Genomic DNA, 24,086 nt, shown 5'->3' on the forward strand with positions numbered 1-24,086 from the left:
CATGATGTGAACTGTATATGCATTCCCACAGGTGTTTGATTTTACAATAGCAGAAGATGATGTTGAAATTCTGAACGGAATGCATGATGGGAGACATGTTTCCTGGGATCCAAGTTTTATTGTGTGAATCAAGGTTTGAGCTTTTCTTTGCTTTCTCAGGGATCAGTGAGTACCATGTAATTTTAATTCAGAGCAGATTACAGTAAGAATCTACTCAAGATAGTGATGTCTGCTGATAATGATCACTGATTTGAAATCCTTAACATTGGCAACAGACAAAAGATATTTTTGAGGGTAACACTTTTGTACAACCCTCAAAGAGATTTTAGATTTCCATCTCAAATGCTGTTCCTCAATCCATTGAAGTCCATGCAAAGACTCCTATTTATACCACAGATCCCTTTGTATATTAAAGAGCATCAGGCTGTTTAATTCAAATGAGGAGATACGCCTTGAAAAATATAGGGCAAAAGTGCTACCTGTTAGTGTGTCATATAGGTGTTGGGTATGAAATAATTTTTCAAATACTTTATTAGAGAGACACAATATATGAAGAAGAAAAAAGTGGATAAAAAAAAGTTAATGCCATTATCATAACAGTATTTATGTTGTACAATATCCTGCAAATCTCCATGAAAAATATAATTTCATTGTAATACATAATATCTGAGGATCACCAAAAAGTTTTATGCATATCACAGCATTACTATGGCATTGACTCAGAGAGTTCTATGCATATTAGTTACTAGCCTGTAGATAAACCAAAGCAGAAATCTTCCCAGCCAAGTCCAGGTACAAATAAACTATTTGCAGGGCCAAGAGGTGAGCAGCAATCTTCAAGAGCCAAAAAGACATCTTTATTATTACTTACTGGAAATTGGGGTGAGTTTTTTTGGAGCTTTTTTTGAGAATTAGTTTAGATTTCATTTTGGGTTTGTTCAGGAAATCCCATTAAGAGACTATACTGTTCCTCACATTTTCTTATAAGATAGGTATGTCTATAGAGAGATGAATATGGATAAATGTACCTCACAGATCTGTTTTGAGAAATATGCCTGCAGAATCTATTGGCTTAGTATTCAACTTGTAGTCTCATTGGTTTGATATTTTAGGAGTTCCTGTGTCTAGAAAGGTATGGAAAATCTGATTATGATTTATATTGTGTGTGGACTTCCTGAGGCAGTTTTCCCAGTGCTGTTCTGCTTTAGTCATATTGTGAAACAAAGCTCCTTAGCTTTTTATCAAGAAGTGGCATACAGCAATCACAGATTCTAGCCTGCATTGTTTCTCCTCAAAGTGTACAGCTTCTATACAGCTTGGCTAAAATCCAGATGAATTTACCTTTTAGATAACAGCTCCTCAGAATTATTGTCTAGATTTTTCTGGTAAATTTGTCCACAAAAAATTTGTCTAGATTTGCCTCTAGAATAATTTCTGTGAAAAACAAGATATTGTATGAAATGCTGCTCACTATTACCTGCACAGGGTGTGGTGTTCTGAGAAATATACACAATTTCCAGAGCAAGGTCATTTTCTAGGTTCAAGTCTGGGGGGCTTCAGTATCTGGGAATGCCACTTTAGGTGTCTAAGAACTGCTCTGTGCCTGGCTCAGCTGTGTGATGAGGGGTTCAATAGTTCCAAACAGTAAGGCTCATTTATAAAATAAATGTAATTTTTAGGCATTTTTTTAGCTTTTGCATAAAACTGTGGCAATGATTAAGTAAAAGTTGGAAAGTTTGTCCAGAAATAAACCTTTCTACCAGCTAATACTGCTTTTGAAAAGAACAATGCCTTAGCAGTATGAAAAAAATTTGAACTGTGCTGTTGAGGGACTCCTTCCTTCACAGTGTATCTGAATTAGTGAAACAAGGACTAGAAGTGAGTCATGTGCCTGTTATTTCCTAAATAAGGCTTTTGGCAGTGATGACTTTCTAAGAATTTACAAAACACAGGTTGGAGTTTCACCTCTAGTTGTCTCTAAAGAAACAGACATCACATCAACATACTGCTTCAAACATAAATGGTGTGTCAAAGGAACCAAATCTTTATGTAGGCTAGCAAATTCTAGCTCCAGTGTAACCAGAACAGTGGCAATTCAGACTACATGGCTAGAGCTCCATGCTCATTACAACACTTCTGGGTTTTTGCAATTGATTCTGACTGACCACCTCCCTGTTCTGAGCTAATTGGAATTAAACCAGATTTTCTTCCCAATGCCTCACATAGGTGACCTTAGTCTAGTGTGAGAATGGCTGTGAGTTCAGTAATATATTTTAGTGTTCCTTCTGTCAAAGAGATTTTACAATTGTTTTGGTGTCTGCACCTGCTTTTACAAGGAAGGCAAGCCACGATTTTCTCAGGCTTGATCATGGTATCTTAAGCAGTTCAGTGAGTAATGAGAGGAATAATCAGGAATAGTATTACTAAAAAAGCATTCTTTTTAAGCTGTGGCAAGTTACAGTTTTAATCTGATACTTTTCTAATTACATTCAGGGCAAATTGTTGTTGTTTTAGGCCTTTTTTCTGTGGTGGGGTTTTTTTCATTATTATTTTGTAGTCTTTCCTAGAATTTCTATTGCTGCCAATTAGTGTCTTTAGAACTACAGAAGAGTTTAATTTTAGCTATGTACTAAGTGAGGTGTAATTTGAGACGACACAAGGTTTTAAGTGCTGGGACTCAGCTCACCAAGCTATCTTTCTCCCAGGTGTGATGAGCAGTTTTGCACATTGTGCCTCACTAATAGCCATTGTTTTCTGTTAGGAGCTATAATTGCCAAAGAGACTGAAACCCTGTTATCTCCTGTGGCCTTGGGATAGATCACTGAAGCCTCTTCCTTTGACTGTGGTATTCACAAGTTTTACATCATGTTTGTTAATTTAGAATCTTTGAGCAAGTCCTCGTTTACTTTTGGTGAGGTTGCAGAAGAAAAGACAGACTCGGTGGATTCATATTTTGTGCCCCTATCTACAACTACATTGGGGTTACTCTGGCAGTAATAATTTTCTTCTTAAGCAAAGGCTGCTAAAGAGTAAGTCCACATTACCTCATCTAAATGAACCTTTCTAAAGTACTCCCAACACTGGTCAAAGAAATGAGACAACTAATAAGAAATTGACAAGTGAACACTAATGAGATTTAGGAATAGCAGGGAGGAGTAATTTATGGTAAGAGACACAGAACACAGAGGACCAAAAGGGTATAAAAGTGGTGGACATACAAAACCAGAAAGTTTATTTCTGTTTTTTATTTCTTCTTCGGTCAGTTACCCTAAAGGTGGCCATTTTTTAAGATTTTGCTTTGGTTTAAACTCAGAATTTATCCCTCAAGTGAATTCTTGGAATTATATGCATATTCTTCCCCAGGGTTGAAATTCTTCCTCTTGTTCTTATTTCTGTAAAACAAACTTCCCCTAGAGAGAAAATTTGTTCACCTTTCTACAGTGACCATTTTCAGGATGCATCAATGCATCCATTTCATCTTTGTAACCCATCACCTTGCCAATAGGATCAGGGAATACACCAGAGAACTGAAGGCACTTTTTCTTCCCTATCATTATGTCATTTATGGCAGTGACTGATTGGGACGCTCCTTTTCTGTTGAGATAAACCATTACTTGAAATAAGATGCAATTTATCAGTGCTATCTACCTAAATGCAGTCAGCTGCCTTTGCAAGAGCTCTGTGACTCATAATGGAAGGAAACTCTTGAAACAAATAAGGAAAAGAAAAATATAAACTAAAAGTCAGTGAAAAGGGTGAGGCCATTTTCTGTGCAGCCAAGTAGCTTCCTGCCTGACTCTGAGTAGCTCCCTCTCCTATTTTTCTTGTTTCTTTCTGGTTTTCATCTCTTATATTACTGGAGATGAAGGCACCTGAGAATGTTTCCTAGGAAAATAATGGAAATAGGTTTTTAACGTGAATATTCAGGAATTTGTTTTTAATCAGGCTGCAGAAGTGTTTCTATCACACCTGTCCCCCAACATGACTTCCAAGTCATTATTTTCTGAGTAGCACGTGTAGAAAATAAGAAATAGAAATAATTGAAATATTTCTATTTCTATATAGAACTATTTCTATAAGAATATAAATAATTTGTGAACTGTTAAGTTCATAGGTCTACTAAGCCAAGCCGACTGCATAATATTCACACCTCTGTGGTTAACCCATGCTTTTGAAAATGGGGGTAAAGGTGGTGTAGCTCTTGCTGCTGCTGATTGAATTCAAGGCAGTTAACTCTTTCCACATTGCCACATCCATCCCAAAGCTTTGAAGCTTACCTCTCACTATTGTGCATTGGGTAAAAATTACAGATAAGCCAACCTTCTGATAATTTTTTGTATGCTGTGGTGGGAGACTTTTTCTGTACCTAGTTTTTTAACTTTTTGCAGCCTCCAGTAGATATGTAGAGAGAAGGTGTTAGGTGTGTGCCCTGTTCCCGCTGCTGCAGCGTGTGTCCCTCTGTAGGCGCTGTGGGTGGGGCTCAAGGGAGCCCGGCAGGGACCGATGGCAGCAGAGCTGTCGCTGTGCCCAGGTGGAATGTGTCTGATCCTGACAGTGGCTTGGCCACCCACTGCCCTTTGAGAAACAGTCTGTAGTTGAACTACCAGCAGGAAGTTCAAGAGTATATTAGCAGTTTTATCATCATGTTAATGATTGCTTTGTATATTGAAGTGTGTCAACTTTTGGGTACAATGATATCCATGCAAACTACTGCATGCCAATTTCTCAACCTCTTCAATTCTTTCCCTTCAGACTTGAGCTTTTCCTAATAATATATTCAGCTTAGTGGACTAAAAATATAGTGCAGATTCTCACAAAAATGAATATAGTAAACTTTTTACAGTTGCCTTTTTAAACAAAAAAGGCCATTTAATTAATATTATTTATCAATGTCAAGAATTTAAAACCAGACCATCTATTATTAAGTTATAGAATACTAATACTGAAAAAATATGTGTGCTTTAATCTTTGCAATGTTCTCATGACTTTTTTTTCCCCCAAAACAGGTTTTTGATTCTAATCTGAGGAAAGAAGATATGAAATTTTTGAAAACTGAATATCAACAGAAAATTAATTTATCTAACCTATTCCCTGTGGAAAGAATAATTTAAAACCAGATTGTTCTAAACTGGAAAAGCGATTTAACTGGAACATTGATTAATTTTAAACTGAACAATAAATCTGAATTGTTCTCTTAGGTACTCAGTATACTCGAGAATCAGTATAAATGGTTTGTAGTTACTCTTATGTAACAAATTAATAAAATAATTTAATTTAGTCTTTGTAGCTTTCTTACAGATACAGAAATACTTTCAGTGTCTTCTCTGCTCTCTTAGAACTTTCTGGTATAGTCTCCCAGTATGGGTTGAGTTATCTCACAATATTATAATTTTCTTCTGCCTGCATGTACTTCATTTAAGGTGTCATTTGAACCCATTTGAACACATTAATTAGGCATATTTTTTTCCTTACAGATTTTGAAAAGTATCAATTACTTGAAGGCACGTAAGAGCATGCTACAATGCATGTAAATCTTGACAAGTGATTCAAAATATGGAATATTTGTGCAAGGATTGCAGCAGAATAATGAATCCAACTTTTTTATTCCTTCTAGTCATGAGAATTTTGGGGGATTCTGCAGGCCATTCTTGGTATTTTCTTGGTGACCAATCCTGCACTCTGGTACTGTTTCACAGATTTCCTGTCATGACCCAGCATTTCAGAGAGGAGTGGCTCCCTCTGTGACCTAGGTTGCATCAGGATGAATTAAAGTAGTTTTTGCTTATATGGACAAAGACTTTTGAAAAATGCAGAAGAATGACGTGTTGGAGAAAAATCCTTTGCTAATCTCTCTCACAGGGATTGTCACTATCTTTTCAAGATGGATAGTGTTCAGACACCCCCCTGATGCAATTGTGAGTTGTCCAGCTGCATTAGGAGAGTTCAGTCTGGTGGTGTCAGAGGCCACCAGTCTTTTGATATGCAGGCATTGGGTGGACCCCAGCTTACAGCTTCTCTTCTGACAAGATCAAAGCATTTTCCTGCAAGGAAATTGCTCTGTGACTAGCCAGGTTTCTGCAATCCCTACCACACTAAGCTCTCACTGGAAGTTCCACAAGAACTTTGGCTGTCGCACAGTATTAGTTTGTTGTTCATGACATTCCCTAAAATGGGAGTTTCTGCTCATCCTGAAAGCTGCGTAAGAGCATTTACATACTCAGATCCCTGTGAAAAATGTGTCTGTCTCTTTATGCTAGTAGACATGTTGTAGAACATTTTTTTTAACCAGTTTAGCCAGGTGAGGCATCTGTTTTGTGTCAGTTTGGTGTCCTGATGTGTGCAGCCTTCCTGCTGGCATTTGACAGAAACCCGCAATCTGGTTATTTCTGAAATGCGTGAATAACACTGTGTTGTTCTTTCTCCTTATTCTGACCATAGGCAACTCCAGAGTTCTCAAAGGAGCCATGTATACACTGGATTTCTGTAGTAGGAGTGCAAGCTTCCTTATCAGTGGACGAGGAAGTTGGAGAGATACTGAGAAAGAGTTCTCATTCTGTTGGTGGCTTGTTCTTCGGGTGAGGCTGGAGTGTAACCCTGGTGTAAACCCCCTGGCTAAATACTTGCCAGCTACTATCATTTTGATTGAGTTGGCTGGACCAGCCTGAGTCCTGTGTTTGTGTTTTGGCCCTTGAGAGCAGGTTAGAACCTGTGCAGTTGAGCCATGTAAACCTATCTTTTCTGAGGGTTTAGACAGCCTTCAGTGCAAATCCAGCTGATCTGGCTCCCTTTGCCTGTGAAGAGTGAAGCTATATTTCAGTTTCCTCACTGCCAAAATGTCAAGAAGGCTGTAAATGTGTGTGGTCATCTAAGTGTAATGATGCTTTTTATGATACAAGTACCCACCTTTTGGAATGGAACTGAAATTGCTTAATGCCTGCATATTTTGCCCAGTGCAGCACCTGGATTGGGGCAACTCCTTGTATCACTTTAGGCTGAGAGAGGCAGAGGTGAAGGACTTGGGGGTGCTGGTGGATAAGAGGCTGCAATGCAAGCTTGCAGCCCAGAAAGCCAATTGTATCCTAGGCTGCCCCATAAGGAGTGTGGGCAACAGCTCAAGGAAGGGGATTCTGCCCCTCTGCTCTGGCCAGACCCCACCTGCAGTGCTGTGTCCAGCTCTGGGGTTCTCAGCACAGGAAAGACATGGACCAGACATGGTCAGAGCAGGTCCAGAGGAAAGATGCAAATAATGATAAGAGGCTGGAGCACCTCTTATGAGGAAAGGCTGAGCTGGGTTTGTTCAGTCTGGAGAAAAGAAGGCTCTGGGATTACTTTCTTGTGGTGCTTAAGCATATAAAGGAGGCCCTACAGGAAAGCTGGAAAGGGACTTTTTACAAGAGCATGGAATGGCTTCAAACTGAAAGACTGTGGGCTTAGTTTCAATATTGATAAGAATGTCTTTGCTGTGAGGGTGGTGAGGCCCTGGAACAAGTTGCCCAAAGAAAGGGTGGATGTGCCCATCCCTGGAAGTGTTCCAGGCTAGGTTGGATGGGGCTTTGAGCATCCTGGCCTAGTGAAAGGTTGATCTTTAATGGACCTTAAAGATCACCAAGTTCCTATTCCTGCCCATGGCAATGGAATAGGAACTGGGTGATCTTTAAGGTCCATCCCAACCCAAACCATTCTATGGTTCTGTGATTCTACACAGCCTCTGACAATTTGCTGGATGTCACATCTCTGAGCTGGTATCCTCTCAGCTGGTAACCAATGGCCTGGACATGAAAGCCTGCACATCTGACTAATGAAACCCTGAATCATTCTGTCCTTTAATTAAAGCATGTTCCTTTAATATGTTCCTCTTACTTAAAATGGTGTGAGAATTATTTCCTAGAAGAAAATGCCTAATGAATGCACATTTATTTAGTATTTTCTATGTATTAGATAAATAAGGGGGAAAGCTTGAAATATCTGGGGTATGTTGGGCAGTTGCAGGGGATACATATGTCAACCTCAAGCATGATTTATCTCATGTGCCTTTTCTGACAGTTGTGACTTAACGGCTGCATTTTCCTCCAGGCTCTCAGGAGGATAAATATCTTCAAGTTTCTAGCTTTGTGGTAGAAGAGTAAATGTCTGTTTGCCAGTGTAATTTATCTGAGTCATTCTGGGAGAGGTGAAGCAATTGAAGCGTGACTATTAGCATAAATAAGAGAGGGACCCTCTTCCTGAGGGTAGAATACTTGTACTGTCTTTCAGAGGAAAGCTGCTTCCCCATAACAACTGCTACAGCTAATTGATTGGCAAAATGCTTTAAACTGAAAGAACCACTATATTGTGCTTTGGCCTACTGTGATATTCTTTTACATTTCAATTTGGAGTTAACAAGAGCAGAGCAAGGAAGGAAGAGGAATATTTCTGCAGCAAGTGCAATGGTAGAATACACCAGAGCTGGCATTTCACATACACCAAAAGTGGTTTTTCTTTTAAAAAGAATATACAATATATTCTTTTTAAAGAGTGTTAAGTAGTTGCCCTTGCCAATTTTGTTTCTGAAAAAATGCATAAAAAAACTTTTCTTCATACTTTCAAACAGTTGTTTTACAACATCCTCTGAACACACAGAGTTTTGGGGTTTGGGGTTTTCTAAGTTTTTGGGTTTTGGGTTGGGTTTTTTGATTTTGTTTGTTTGTTTGTTTGTTTGGGGTTTTTTCATGTGGAAACACCAACACCAATTCCGGAGGGAGCCGCTGGTGAGTCACTCTGCAGGCCAGGAGTGCGGGTAGCAGCCACCGGGCCTGCCACGGCAAAAACACACCTTGGTTGTAGTGAGAAAATGGAAGAGCTTCTTCCAGGTGTTTCCTTAAACATGACTTACACAGTCCTCGAAGAGGGACAGCTGAGGTAGCATACGGGATGCTGCCTTTGGCCATGGCCTTTCTGGGCCTACTCGGGGGGCAGGAAGCCGGGCGGGCGCGAAGCTGCCCCCGGCGCCCCGCCAGGCGCAGGAGCCGTGCTCGGAGCCGGCCGGGCCGTGCCAGCACCTCCTTCCCCGGAATGCCGAGAGGCGGCTCCCAGGTCAGGGAGGCTGGAGCCCTGCGTCCCCCGGCCGGCAGGGCGAGGGGGTCCCGCGGGGGAGTTCTTCGCCTCACGCCTTCGTGTGCCCCGCTGCTGCCCCACGGGGTCCGTGCCAGCCCGCCGCTGCTCACGCCCCGGCGGGCGGGACGGGGCAGGGCCGGCTGGGCGTGCACGGAGACGGAGTCGGAAAAGGGTTGGGCAGCAGCAGCAGAAACATTAAAACGACCGAGCCCCCCAGCCCGCCCACCGGAGTTGTTCCGCGGGCTCGCAAGATGTGCGGGGCCGGTCTGGGCTCCGCGCCGCGCTTCAGCGAGGTAAGGCTCGGGGAGCCGCGCACTCCGCGCTTCAGCGAGGTAAGGCTTGGGGACACCGCACGGCAGTCCCAGCGCTGCGGTCCCCGCTCGGCGCGACCCCCGGGGCCACAAAACAAAACAGGAGGGGTGGGGGAGAGGCTACCTGGACGCCGGCGTGCCCGGCTGCGTGCCGCGGCCAGTGGAGGCGGTGCGGGACGGGAGCCACGCGCGCTGGAGACCGAAGCGGGACCGGAGCGGTGCGGGTCTGAGCCCCGGAGCCGTGCGAGACAGGAGCCGTGCGGGACAGGAGCGGTGGGAGTTTTATGCCCGGGAGCGGTGCAGACTGGAGCCCGGGAATGGTGTAGGGAGCCGAACACACTGCCTTGCACCGCTTAGGCTGTAATTTACCAAATCTGCTTGTTCTTCTTTCCTTGCGTGATATTATGTGTTTAATTCTTTTTAAATGTCCACTACGAAACCTTTATGTATAAAGGGGGCTTCCTCTGTATGCGTATTCCTTAATTATGCCCATTTCAAAAGCTTGTAATACTAGTTATTTAAATGCAAGGGGTTTTTTTACAGTCTTTGTTTCAGACCCATGGAATGGGTTTGCTCTCCAGCTTAATTCCATGTTTTTCTAAACTTTTTACTGCTGTGGGCTTTGTAAAGTATATTCTTACTTGTATTTAGCAAGGGCACCCCTTACCTGTTTACAGCTTTGAGATGAGCTCTTATTTATATTTACATCAGTGAATTTACCACTGTTTGAGATGGCATCAGTAAATTGCATAACTACCCCCTTCCAAAGTGTATTCAGACTTTATTAATGGAGAAGAATACAGGTCTTCTGTCAAGTAATTTCTGTGCAGACTTTCATACATTTAGAGTTAAATCTAATCAAGCAAGCCCTTCTCTTTTTTAATCTCTGCTGTTGCATTTCCCACTGAAGAAAAAATGCTAGAACTTACTGCTGGGGAGCTTTGAGATCTTTTGTGTTGGAAGAAGTCCAGTAATAGAGTCCTTGCTGACTCCAACTTGTTCAGTTCTACATGCCAGAACTTTTTTTGTCTTATTAGCTTTACCTATTGAATATGCCTAACCACCTTTTAAACATAGTTTACCAGCTGAATGAAACTGATTCATGTGTGAATACATTTATGACTCTGTTGCACAGTTAAAACAGCAGATTATTTTAAACCCTTTAGCATTTGCTACACTATTTGTCTTCCTTCTTTTGAGTCTGGGTTTTGTGCCTCTTGTTCTCAGGTCTGCAGTTTTTGAGGCCGTGCAGCAGTGCCGGGCAGGCTGTGGGGCCAAGGAGCTGCCGGGGCAGCCACCGGGTTTGCGGTCGGCGTCACCATCCGGTGGCCGCTGGGGGAGCAGTCCCCAGCCAGGCACCATGAACTCCGGCACCACTGCCCCGCAGAAGGTCACCAGCAACCCCACCAACACCGATGTCAACTATGTCATCAAAGAGCATTATAATTACACGGGAAAGCTAAATGAGAGTGTGGACACTGGAATTAAAGTGACGTCAGTGGTTTTTATCATCATTTGCTGCTTTATAATCTTAGAGAACATTTTTGTCTTGCTTACCATCTGGAAAACCAAGAAGTTTCACAGACCCATGTACTATTTCATTGGGAACTTAGCTCTTTCAGACTTGCTGGCTGGCGTGGCTTACACTGCCAACCTCCTTCTATCTGGACACAAAACCTACAGCCTGACCCCCAACCAGTGGTTTGTAAGAGAAGGCACCATGTTTGTTGCCTTGTCAGCTTCTGTGTTCAGCTTGTTGGCCATTGCCATTGAGAGATACATCACCATGCTGAAGATGAAACTCCACAATGGCAGCAACAGCTTCCGCTCCTTCTTGCTGATCAGTGCGTGCTGGGTCATCTCCGCCATCCTCGGGGGGCTCCCGATCATGGGCTGGAACTGCAAGAACCTCTTGTCCAACTGCTCCACCGTGTTGCCTCTCTACCACAAGCACTATATTCTCTTTTGCACAACCGTTTTCACTGGCCTTTTGTTATCTATTGTGGTCCTCTACTGCAGGATCTACTCCATGGTGAGGACTAGGAGCCGCAGGCTGACATTTCGGAAAAACATTACCAAAGCTACCAGGAGCTCAGAAAAGTCACTAGCCTTGCTCAAGACAGTGATCATAGTCCTGAGTGTCTTCATTGCCTGCTGGGCTCCTCTGTTCATCCTCCTTTTACTGGATGTGGGGTGCAAAGTGAAGACCTGCCCAATCCTCTATAAAGCAGAGTATTTCTTAGTACTGGCCGTGCTCAATTCAGCCACGAACCCTATCATCTACACCTTGACAAACAAAGAGATGCGGAGGGCTTTCATCAAGATTTTGTGCTGCTGCACATGTCCCCCAGCAGATTCTGGGACCAAATTCAAACGGCCAATCATTGGGGGCATGGAGTTCAGCCGGAGTAAGTCTGACAACTCCTCACACCCACAGAAGGAGGACGGTGACCATCCTGAAACCATCATGTCTTCGGGCAATGTTACCTCATCTTCTTAGGAGTAACCATGGGGGTGTATTTCAGAGTCTTCCTCTGAAATCAGGGAGCTGGGACGCCTCCTGCTCACAGCAGCAGCGTTGGGCTGAGTGAGCAAGTAGCATTAGTTCTAATGAGGCAAATGGTGCACTTGCGAGGCTGGAGTTCAAGAAATGGGACACACTGTTCTGGCTTGAAAATCTTTTTCCCTGGAGCATGTTTTGTCTTTGCGCTGAGGCAGCTCAGGATTGTCAGGCACATTCATATCCTGAAATCTCCTTAGTAACTCTGAAAGACTGATGCCTTGGTGAAATGATGCCTGGTGCGTGTGAGAGAAAGAGAGAGGGGGAGGAGGGAAAGGGAGAATGAATCTTTTTTTTTTTTCCCCTGTGAGAAGAATGTGAAGTTTTTTTCTCTTCACAGCAAACCACTGACACAAAGATCTTTCTGTACTGAATTTAGTGGTGGCTCTGGTATCGTTGGTAAGAAGTGTGTTTGTTTAGTACGTAACATGGAAGGAGATCACACAAATATAACTTAGACCACATACAACCATAATTGGCATAATTTTGCAGAGCTTTTAGTTAAGTCATAAGGGTTTGTTTGCAGAGTCCAAAGCTCTTGGGGTTTTACTTAGCAAGATCATAGCTGTGAATTTTTGCTGTCAGTCTGTATTACATTTGAAGACCACGAGCTAGATTCTGCAGTTACTTTCGCCTGTACAATTCCATTGGCTGCGTCAGACTTAATGGAGTAGCTCAGAAGGGCATTTGGCCCCATATTTTGATTGCCTTTTTATTCTATAGCATTAAACTGCATTATCATGAAAAATGCAAGAAAGAACTAAATATCATTTCTCTTCAAGATGACTTGAACACCTACAAAATAGTAAAAAATACTATTGACAACAGTGGGATTTTTGCCTAAGTAAGAAGAGCTAAAAACTGAAGGGGAATTTCAGTGTCAGTTTCACAGTCTTTCCAAAAGTAAGGTTCAGTTGGAAAATCAGAAAAGAGTACGTCAGGTTTCAGAAAAAATAAAAAGAAAGTTGAAGTGAAATGACTATAGATAAATGCACTTCCATAACAAAATGCAATACATTTTGATACATTTTGACACATTTTATTAATGTTCATAATTTCAGCAAAGATATCTGTATTTTATCATGGAAGAAGTACTTGTTGTTAAATTGAATGTATTTGTTTTACAGCATCATTTTTACTTCTCTATTTTTCTAACCTGTGCTAATGGGGTTGAATGTGTCCAATGTAAATAAGATACAGGAGTCTTCATGCGCCTAGAGTTTTACTATAACAAATGTGGTATATCTGGGATAGCTGAGAGCAATTGACTTATCTACAGTCATCAGCAACTCCTAGGACTGGTATTTTATAAAGAAAATGTATTGCCTTTGTAGTAAAATTTCCAGTGCAATTAAACTGTTTGGGGTTTTTTTTCTGGTTTAAAAAATAGTATTTAAAATGTTTCTGACTTTTATTGTTCAATTTGCACATAGCTTTATTGACTTCTAAACATTAATAAACTGATTTTTTAAATGAGTCTATTATCAGATTACTAGCAGTTTTGTACTGTTGTGGCGGTTTCATGCCATGTGTGGTTTCCACAGAAGTTAGTGAAAATATTCCTCCATTTTAGTACATGCTGGGATTAAGTCCATTCTGTGGGGACATAACGTGTAATGTCACAGGATCATGTAAAATACAAAACTAATTTTAAACTATAACTTTCTTGTCAGCATGTGCTGTATGGCTGAACTGCCTCTAGAAGAACCTCTACAAGAGCAATTCTCCTCTAACAGCCAATGAAGTACAAACAGAAGGAAAACCAGACGGTTTCTAGTTTTACCATGACTGCCTAGAGTAGAAAAGTGAAGTAATTCACTTGTATCACCAATATAATTCATAAGTTCAATTCTCAGCCTATTGCAAACGTCAAGGAAGTTTATGAAACACAGGATGGTGGCTCAGCTGCGTGAGCGCTGCAGCTCCGTTGGGTCTGCCAGCGAAGGCCGTGGCAGTGTCGTTCAACAGTTAGTGCCTTACTTCTCCCAAAGGTTTGACTTCCATTTCCTTTCCACAGGCCATTCCCTCTCAGAATTACTTTTAAGTTCCATGGAGCCCATACCGGATGCAGTTGGAGAGTGAAGATAAACCTCACCTTCTCGTACTGTATGTCATCGCTGTGCAGGGCTGACTGTGGGAAATGAGAGCCTACTCACCGAGGAAGGCTCTGGGTCATAACCTCACTTCCTGAAGGAAATTCCAAAAATGCCCTGAAGACAAAAGAGTGGAAGCAGGCTGGAATTTCTCTCCATCTGTCTGCCTGTATGGAAGGAATGATTTCATGTGTGCTCACTTCCTAGCCTTTTAAATAGTGACCTGAGCAGGGCTGAAAAAAGCGTCAAATCTGTATTTGTGCACAAGATAAAGTGTCTCTTGTCAGGCCTTCATTTGGGCAGGGACGGTTTACCCTGGGTGCTGACAGTCATGAGGGAAAGCACTGCTTTGTCCCAGGGATAAAGTCACTTCTGTGCAGAGCACCAAAAATGTATAAACCATGGAAGCCCAAGTTAAACCCTTGTGCTACCAATGAGTAAATAAATGCAATGTACAGGGATGAGGCAATGCACAGGGACATCTGAATTTGTAGGGGTGTTTTTATCTGAGGGACTGGGGCCCTTCTGCTCCTGAAGCCTTGCAGGCATTAAGGTTGTCCCACACATTTGAGATCCTGTGACAAGGGCTGAGCTGTGTCATCACAGCACAGTGCCACTGACCCCTTGTGACTACCACCCCATTTCTGTACTAGGAGCTGATAGCCACAGGTGAGTCATTTCCCTTCCCTTCCTGGTGTTTCTGTATCCCTTGCTTATCTCATCTAAGCACTGTGGGCCTTTGTGGAAAATGACAGTTTCCCCTACGGAGGTGACTGTGTGATGGGAGCCCAGTTCTGGGAGGGAACTCAAAGCCCTACGTAATTCACGCAGTAAAAGATGTGCACATCCTATAGTGTGGCACTGGGCCATGGGAAGCATTTCCTACACTCCTGGTCATGGTGACTGAAATCTGCTTCCTCTGTAGACACTCCACATGCAAGTAGACAAGATTTGGACAGGCAATAACAGCTGTAATAAAATAATAGCATTAATAACAGTAAGGTGAAAAAAATGAGAAGCCCATTTTGTCCTGCAGCTCTTTAGCCATGGCCATGCATTTCCATACACCAGCAGGTTAGGCCAGAAGTACCACACAGTTTTGAGGCTGCAGTGTAGAAAGCACCCTTCCCAGCCCTTGGCTGCCTTCTGTGTGCCTGGAAAGGGCATGCAGCTTTGTCCTGGTGATGGCCAGGATGTCCTGGTGACAAACAGGCAGAGAAAATGAACTCAGAACTGAAAAGGTGCATTATACCCAACATCAACGTGAAATAGAATAGCCTGAATTATTCAGAGCAACCTGGTCCTTTGATGTTTATTCTTTTTCCTTGCTGTTCTTCCAGTGCAAGGAATAGAACAGGGATAGAAAATTATCATAAAATCTGTCTGTTACTTCCCTGGCAACTCCCTGCCCAGGTATTCCTGTGTGAGAGCCAGGTATAGCAGGGTGCATATTGAGCAAGAGAGGAGCTGCAGCTGGAATGCCCCATGGACCACTCAGCTGGAACTAACCTTGGGCTTGCTGTACACCACAGGCTGCCAGGACTAAAATAGGGAACAGAAATGTGTAAAAATACTGTTATCCATCCCTATTTTATCCTGTCGCCTAAGAAATACAGGGATTGCCCAACTGTAACATTCCCTAATTCCTAATCTGGCCCAGAAGATCTCAATACTGATTGCATTTTGTATGGGATGAGGCATTATCAGATGTTGTAAAAAGAGTCAAACAGACAAAGCATTCAAAAACATGGGTACGCAAACTAGAGCTATGTAACCTGCTCAGCTCTGAAACGCTGGAAATTCCCCAGGCTTCTGAAGTTTGCCAGAAAACATCTATTGTATTTCAATAATTCCCCATATGTTTAGTTGGGGTTTTTTTCCTTTTGAAAATGAGATTAATTCAATAGAACAAAAGTGTCAAGGTTTAAGAAACAAACAAAGAAACCCTAAACAGAATCCACATAAATTAAGTTCCTATAATTTGTTTCCACAGACTTTTCTAATCCAATCTTTCTATTTACAAATGGAAAGAGTATGCTTATTAGCTATCATCTGATTTATTCTGATAGAACCTTATTTCATTTTACACAGCAAGAATTGTATAGGGTCACAAAATCTCCCTTCAACTATTACTCTATGCAGAGGATTTTCTATGGTAATTAACAGCTATTGAATCCACTCTGCACACATGAGCTATAAGAGCATGTGGCACAGTAACTTGTACAAGTTTTCTGATTAAATAAGAATTTAGAGAAACCTGGAAGCCAAGCAGCCAGTATAAACTACAGTATTATCCAAAAGATTGTTTGGGTGTATTTGGGGGGTTTTGTTGGTTTGGTTGGTTGGTTGGTTTGGTTTGGTTTGGTGTGAGTTTTTCTGTAAGTTTGGAATGTAACTAGTGTACACTTAGGTGATCCACTGAAGAGAATGGCGATGTTAAGGACCACATCCCCCGCAGCACCAGGACGACTCAATGCTTGTGTGTCACGGTTTGAAGCATTGTATCAAGGCAGCAGCAGCAGATACTTGTGCATGTACAATACAACATCGTATGGGAGCTCCCCAAGCCCTCGGTGCTGCCCGGGCCCTTCCTCTGCTGAGCAGCCCCGCACGGCAGCTGAGCGGGAAGTGTTTCCTTGCACTTGGAGCTTCCGTGCTACCTCCACAGGACAAAAAGGCAGGAAATCCCATCAGCCACACCCAGGAATGCTCCGGCTTGGAAAAGTCCTAATAAAGCAGAGCTCACAAAGCTCTGTCAACCCTCTGTGAGCCTTCCACCGAGCCTGGGGCAGCAGCCGCATCATGGAAGCCTGGTACAAAAGGCAATATTTATTTTGAGCTTTTGCGAATGATCGCTTGGAGAAGACCCATTTTTAGGTGCATGGTACATAAAAACAGCCAGTCAGAAACGTGTGTGACCCAAACCCCACTAAATATTAAGATGTGTGTGTAGCAATTGCAGTGTTTATTCAGAATCACTCTACTCAGCTAAAAGTGGGATTAAAATACCAAATGCACAGCTCTGAAAACAAATGGACATTTGGAAAACACAGGGTAGAGGGAAATCACCAAATAAATACTGGGTTAAAATTATCTGCTGGGCTTTGTGAAATCACAGATGAAAACTGTTTCACTACCTGGGGAAAATCTGGTGTGAACCACAGCTGACAGCTGACATTTACAGGTCCTGAGCTGTCTGCTAAAGGTAGCTTTGCTCTCTCAAACACAGAAACACTTGGCATAAGCCAAGACTTCTTGACTTAGCAGGATAGTGGTGTAAATTGCTGGAATACTGTCTCAGACAAATTCTTGCCCACACTGAGCAGCTAGAGCTGAATAATGTGAAGGCGAGGGTGTGAATTACTTTAAGCAACAGAAATAGAATTTATATGGTGACACAGCATGTGCAATAACAATTTTCATGATGTAAAAAATTGTATTTGGCACAAGATTGTGATTGAGAGTATATGGGAGAACATGTTTCAGGCATAATTTTGGATTGCTGGGGGAGGGAGTTGGACTACACCATGATATTTTCCGCTTGAAATGAAGGAATCCTCTGTGGTAATGCAGACACAAAGCTGATGATTTTGAGCATTTTCACTCGTGAACTCTATCCTTAGATCTGTAATTCTTTCCTGAGCAGCTCTGGGCTAGGTCTTATGAACCCTCCCACAGAGAGGTATGTGTAATAAACACACAGGGATGTTTACAAGTGAATACTTTGAATTTTGTGGTACTATTCAAAGAGCTGATATCTGTGTCATTTTGAATAAGGGGGAGGTCTGCCAGCTCGATTATTACCCAGCTACTTGCAGTATTTCCTTGTGCTTTGATGAGCTGGATGCTGCTCTATCAGTTACTCTAAGGTGGAAGGAAAAAAAAAATTCTACCAACATATGCAACCCTATCCTCATGTTTGGAAGAAGGATCAAGATGTTAGCTGGAAAACACGTTCTGATGAAGTGCTGAAAAACAACTCACCACAGCCTGCATTGTTTTCTTTCTTGCTTTCAGGCAAGACACAACTATGGTCTAACGATTTCTGCTAATCTGGTGACCACTTCGATGCCTGTTGCACAAGGAATCCATGTGAGCCATTTCCCAAACACCAGGCACTTTCACATGTTTTTTATTTCCATCACAACTCCCACTTCTACTGCTGGTTTAGGCACAAGATAAGAAATTGCTTGCAGCTAGTGTGTATTTCTCTCTCATCTGTTTTATATGATCCACGCACCTTTTGAACAAATCCTCTATGTTGGCACAGAGACATTACTTCAAAGCAGCCTACAACTCTATTCCAAAAAGTGTAACAACTTTTTCCTCCTGCTGTTCTCAGAAATTCAATACATTTTGCATTTTATCAGCTCTCTGACTGTTTTTATATGGCATATCACAAATGTTGTTTGAGGAAATCTTCCAGATTAACCTTCATCTCAGAGACTGTCCATTTTCCAAGCAAAAATATTTGAATTTTATTCTTCTAACAAATAAATAAAATGTCAGTGTGAGCGAGAGAACTTGTCTGCACAAGTTCTATCTAAGGTGATAGTGAAGGAGCAGCAAATCTTTCAACTTGAAATTGTTCATCAGTGAATGTGGCTCTAGTCAGGACTCTAATAATACAGGGTGAAGTTTTTCTTTTGGCCAAACTTGCTGAAAAATGCAGAGGCATTAAAGAGGGTTCAGAGGACAACAAAGCAAGGCGCTTTAATAGGATGAACTAACATAAAAGGCTCAGTGAGCGAAGCCTTTTCCCACCACATCGGCGAGAATGGAGAAACACAATACTCAGCCCAGGAGCTACGCTATGGAAGTATGCTGGGTGGTACAGAAAAAAAAAAACGTTTTAAAGCTCCAGACAAAAGGCAGAGTCTGTCTGTATAAACCAGAACCAGTTAAAACATGTAAAGTATTTCAGAGTATTTTCAAAGTATTTTGATGTTTGAAGATTCAAAGTACCTTAGTATTTCAGAATATAATTAAGCGTGGTTGGTTTTTATTGTTATTTTATTTCCTTTAAGAAGCACGACTCCTGCACTTGAGCACGGGCTCTTTCCTGCGGCACCCGCAGTCACAGCCCGCCGGCCCCAGCTCCGAGCTCACGGCCCGGGCCGGGAGCGGCGGCTCCAGCCCTCAGAAGGGCCGGCAGCGGCTCCAGGGGCACGCTCGGAGGTGAACGCGACCTTCCCTTGCTCTGCGAGCCTTTGGGAGGCCACCGAGACGGCTCGGCTGCCCCGGCCCGGGCCCCTTCCTGCGTGCTGCTCCTGCTCCGCACGGTTTTCCTGCCGGCCCGGCCTGGCGCTTCCTGCGCCGCCTTTCCCTTCCCGGCGCTTCCCGGCGCTCCTGGGGCCGCGGGGAGCCCTGAGCCACGGCGGGGGAACTGCAGCCACCCCCGAGCCGGCGGGACAAACCAACCCGAGCTGACAGAAAAAGCACTGAAAATAGCTTTCCTCTGGGTGATGAACAAGAAGCGTGTGCTGTGACGGGGAGAGCTTCAAAGGGTCTGGCAGGAGCTAAATGCAGTCCGGGGCTGCGGGCGCTGCTGCAGCTGCAGCCCCCGCGGCTCTCGGCCCCCGAAAGCTCTCAGCTCCCGGAGAGCGTGAAACGCCGCCCGGCTCCGGCGGCGGGTGTTAAACCCGAGCCCGAAGGTGAGAAGCCAAAAGTGGCAACTGCAAAGCTGGTCAGGCTTTCACAGAGAGTGTTCTCCTTGGTGCTTAAGTACTTCAAGAAGTCTGTTTACTGCAGGGTGTTTCACAGGAGCACCAAATCGCCCCCTTCAGAGCAGCCTTCGAGGCGCGGTGAGCGGCCGGGCCGAGCCCGCGCCCCTCAGGCGGAGCGAGGCAGCCCCTGCCCCGGACACGGGCAGCCTTTCTCGCCTTTGCAATTGTGGCAATGTGAAATCAACTAGAAGTCTCGACTCGTCTTTGTCTTTGTCTTTGTCTTTGTCTTTTTCTTTGTCTTTTTCTTCCCCGCCCCCCCCCCCCCCCCCCCATCCCGAAGTGCATTCCAGGTGTAGGACTGGTTGTTGAAATCTCGGTTTATGTTTTCACTTGGCTGAAGTAGCACCCGCTCAGCCGCCGGCTGCAGGAGGTGCTGGGGCCGACGCCGTGCCCGGGGGCCCCGGCCCCGCAGCTCGGGTGCAGCTCGGCGTGGGCGCTGCTCCCTCCCCGACGGGGCAGCCGGGGAAAGCCGGGGGCGGCTGGGGCTGGGGCCCAGCGCAGGGAGCCGGGTGAGCAGGGAAGGGGCTCTCACAGGGCGTTGTGTCCCAGAGGAAGGAAGACCTCTGCTCTAGCTTGATTTGTCCCCTCACACTGCGAGGGGGCTGTGGTGTTCGTATGGGAACGGTGCAGATTCACAGCAGTCGTGGTGTGTTTGTGTTCTCGGGTAAGTATTTGTGGCTACAAGACAATGCCCCTGCTGAAGTGCCGGCAGAACAGATGATGCTGTTTGAAATTAAAGCCCAGAGTAATGAAGTCGTGGTAGCTGGAGTTTAATTATGAAATTCATTGAGCACACGTGTGGAAGCTGAGGCACAGTTCATAGACAAAGTGTTCCTTTCAGTCTTGCCTTTACTGTGGCCCTTCAAACTTATCTGAGTGTTATCTCTAATCCACCTGTGGGCAGCCTTCTGGGAGCAGCTTACTGAAGACACAGGGCAGGGAACAGGCTGGCACCATCCCAGCCTGACACCTTGGGAATTATGACACAAATTAATGCTTGCTCGGGGAGAGGACCCAGCTTTCTCACGCAGGTTATCAAGCAACCTTCACACTAGCCTTTGTTGATCTTGTGTGCAGTTATGCAGATAGTTTCTTGATAAAATAACCATTGCTTTGATCTTCCTTCTTGAAGAAGTTTCCTTGGGACTAGTTCTTATATTCAAAGCCTTTATTTGAAGAGATAGAAAGGACTTCAAACACAGTCACGCAGGTACACTGGAGAAAGTGTAAGTATTCCTAGAGGTCATGCTTTCTGTCCTGTTTGACTGTGTCCCTGCATGGAATGAGGCTAATACGGCTCTAATCTACTCTTGCCTTCAGAGTGAAGTTGAACAAATAGCAAAGGATTTTTAGCTGTATTTAAGGGCATTTTGATATGTGCCTCTTGCAGCCTCAGCCTTTTGTGTGGCCTCTACTCTCTTTCTGTTATGGGAAATCAATGTAATGAAACTGCTCCTTCCCTTCTAAGTGAATGTCATTGTTATAATACAATGAGTCAGGAAAGAAACAATATTAACTTCAAAATAATGGCAGTCAGAACTCACCAGCATGAGGTCCCCCTCCTTCCATCAATCAGCTGGAAAGCCTTAACTGAGTTTCCTCATTGTGATCAGAATCTGGCCATAATTTAATGAAACTGAAAGTGGAAGAATTCCCACAAATCAGAAGTAGGATTTTCACTGATATAATTGCATGCATGAGACCGCCTATTTGGAGTCAGGATACTGAAAAAAGCTGTCCCCTGTAAGCATTGCTTGGGTACATCAAGCAGGTCCACGTGAGCCAGGGTTTTGGAAGTAATATAATTGTGACTTTAATATGTTGTGAGTTTTTATGGCCTTTAAATCTTGAAAAACTTGCACATTCAGGCAACATTGTAATCCTTACATTTTGTTGGGCTCTAGATGTGGAAAGGATGTCAAAAAATGAACTCCTTACATGAAGAGAGAAGCAAACATGTCCTCGGTTTCTGCTCAGTTCTCTTCTAGTGTGGCTGGCTGCTGAACTGGCTTTGGTTCTGATTGTGACCCTCTTTAGCTCATGGCATGTTGGCCTGGAAATATTATGTAAATTGGCTGCCTCTAGAGGTGGTTATTTCTCTGCCATTAGCCCTGCTGTTAGACTTGGAATTTTAGAAAAAAGAGGAGGTTGTGGAGGATAAATAAGTTCTGCAAATTAAGTAAAATTTTGGTTTAACAGAGATGGTCACAAACATAATTCATAAGGGGTTCATGAGCAGAATTCTCAGGCTGTCAGGATGATACTCAGGGGTGCAGCCACTCTCACACAGAGTGTGTGTTCCTGCTGTGTCCATTACAGAGAAATGTCTGGCCTGTTTGACTAGTTGTGGTTGAGGTACAGCAGTTTCTGTCGCTGATGATATATGAGAGGAGAGTGTAAACACTGTCATTTGCCTTTGGCTCCTCGTTCTGAGTGGCTGTGTGTGTCTTTGCATTTCACTTCAACGAGCTTGTTCTGGAGAGTGATTTAGGAAAGAGGCTTGGACTTTTGTCTGCCTTGGTCCCAGCAATCTCTAAAACACTGCCGCAGTATCTGGTGAATTTATTAGCTTGCAAAGGTGATGTTTGAAGAGTAAGTTAGATGAAAAGCAAAAGAAGACCAGAAGAACAGGCTGCCCTTCTTCTTTCCATTTGTAGCTACACGTTTCTGGAGGTTTGTGTTTGAATTTAATTTACCTTTCACATGGAAGGTATGTCAAGTGCAGACACGTCTTCCCTGTGCTCTGACCTGGTCAGCTGAGCCTGAATGCTGTAAAGCTGAGTAACCACAAGGCAAGCTAAACTAATGCACCATATTTTGTGTGGCTTACAAGTTTCAGCAGCGCTAAGATGGCTAGCTGCTGTCTGGACATGATTTCTCTTTCATCCCTCCAGCTCTAGATATTCTAATTTATCTGCCCCCAGGCATGCAGATATATCCAAAGCTGTTTTGATTGCAGAGGCATTACTACAGTTCCGTTTGTGGTTTCTCTGTGGATTTCAAAAGCAAGCTTTTATATGTAAAGTTCAAGGGAAGTTGAAATTAGAGTGTTTACTTGTGTTTTCTGGAGAAGGATGAAAGTTTGTATTTTTTGTCTTGCTTTTCATAAGGGTTTTATTTTGTGGGTTTGGTTTGGTTTTTTTAAAGCAGCTCAGGTGTCACCCCACTATTCCTTGTTCAGTGGTCTGTCACAGGACTCTGCTGATTTGTCTCTAAAAGGCACTTTTGCCTAGTCTTTGTCACTATTTAACAGTTAATTAGCAATGGGACTATGATTGGAAAGCATCATAAAGCAAAAGCATCATAAAGTAAAAAGGAGACTGCACGAGTAGTGCAAGAACAATACTCATTTAATGCAGATCCTACACTCAGATTGATTTTGTTCTTGGAACAAATGGAAGTTCCACCAAAGCTGATAAAAGTTCAGGCCACTTAAACAAGACCTGCATCTGACAAGACTGCATTGGCACTGGCTCTGGGTCAGTCTTTGAACTCTTGATGCCAGTGAACGATTTACCATGAGTTTGGATGGAAGTGGTGTTGGAACTGTTGTGAAAAATCAATGATTGTTGCAGCTATTGCTTTTCCCTCTGCTGCTCCTTGCATGCCATCTGCAATTTGCTCTCCAGCATGAAAGGGAAATCCGGAAAGCTGATCACGCCTGTGAGTTTCAGAATGACAGTCTGAGGGGTTTAGAAAAACCAACTTCAACCCCACCCTGCCAGGCACAATTGAATATGTAGTTGAGCAAACTCAGCCTTCATCAGCAAGAAAATAAACAGTTTTTTACTCATTCTTGAGAACCCAGAATAGAGAAAAACAAGTGAATGGCAGCTGTGTGAGGGTCTGTTTCTTTGCATGAAATGGGATTCACAGCATAGGCACAGAAGTATTTTGTGGAATAATACTTATCCCAATTTAAGGTACAGAACAAGCACTGCAAATGGTGGGGTCCTTTCTCTGAAAGGCTGGTACTTTAAAATTGAGTTGAGAGCTAACTCAGTCTCTGCTGTCTCAGTTAGCTTGCACTAAATCAAAAAAACCACAAAACAAAAAAAAGGTAAGTCCAGGTTGCTCACAACACCCACCCTGTGGGAGATTAAACAGTTAACCAATAGTTTAGGAGGTGAAGTTGAAGGTTTTCCTGTGGGCCAAGGATATCAGCACCCATCTGTGTCAGATAGAGCTTTTCTGTCTCAAGCCTTCACACATCATAAGAACGATAGGATTGTCCACTTAAATACATTTTATTTTTCTTTAATCTCTCAGAATGTGCATCTTTGTTTAAAACTCAGGTTGTGGG

At 43.3% G+C, this 24,086-nt stretch overlaps 2 protein-coding genes across 3 annotated transcripts in view; both read left to right on the forward strand.

Moving 5' to 3' along the window:
• Positions 1–5,295, forward strand: part of LOC136560394 (uncharacterized oxidoreductase ZK1290.5-like) — a 46,753-nt gene extending 41,458 nt beyond the window's left edge. Inside the window, exons 7-8 of the mRNA XM_066556201.1 lie at positions 32–133; positions 5,007–5,295. Coding sequence (XP_066412298.1) covers positions 32–127 — 96 coding nt within the window. The 3' untranslated portion in view covers positions 128–133; positions 5,007–5,295. The remainder of the gene's footprint in view (positions 1–31; positions 134–5,006) is intronic.
• A 3,989-nt stretch (positions 5,296–9,284) lies between these two features.
• S1PR1 (sphingosine-1-phosphate receptor 1) lies at positions 9,285–13,440 on the forward strand. 2 transcript variants are annotated; one of them, XM_066555810.1, is made up of 2 exons: positions 9,285–9,386; positions 10,632–13,440. In XM_066555810.1, the coding sequence occupies exon 2, from the start codon at positions 10,765–10,767 to the stop codon at positions 11,902–11,904; it is 1,140 nt and encodes a 379-aa protein (XP_066411907.1). In that variant the 5' UTR covers positions 9,285–9,386; positions 10,632–10,764; the 3' UTR covers positions 11,905–13,440. The 2 variants fall into 2 exon arrangements, with proteins under 2 accessions (XP_066411907.1, XP_066411906.1); XM_066555809.1 differs by having other exon boundaries at positions 9,295–9,425.
• Positions 13,441–24,086: the final 10,646 nt, after the last annotated feature.

The sequence above is a fragment of the Molothrus aeneus genome, chromosome 9 (assembly GCF_037042795.1).
Source record: "Molothrus aeneus isolate 106 chromosome 9, BPBGC_Maene_1.0, whole genome shotgun sequence".
NCBI lineage: Eukaryota > Metazoa > Chordata > Aves > Passeriformes > Icteridae > Molothrus > Molothrus aeneus.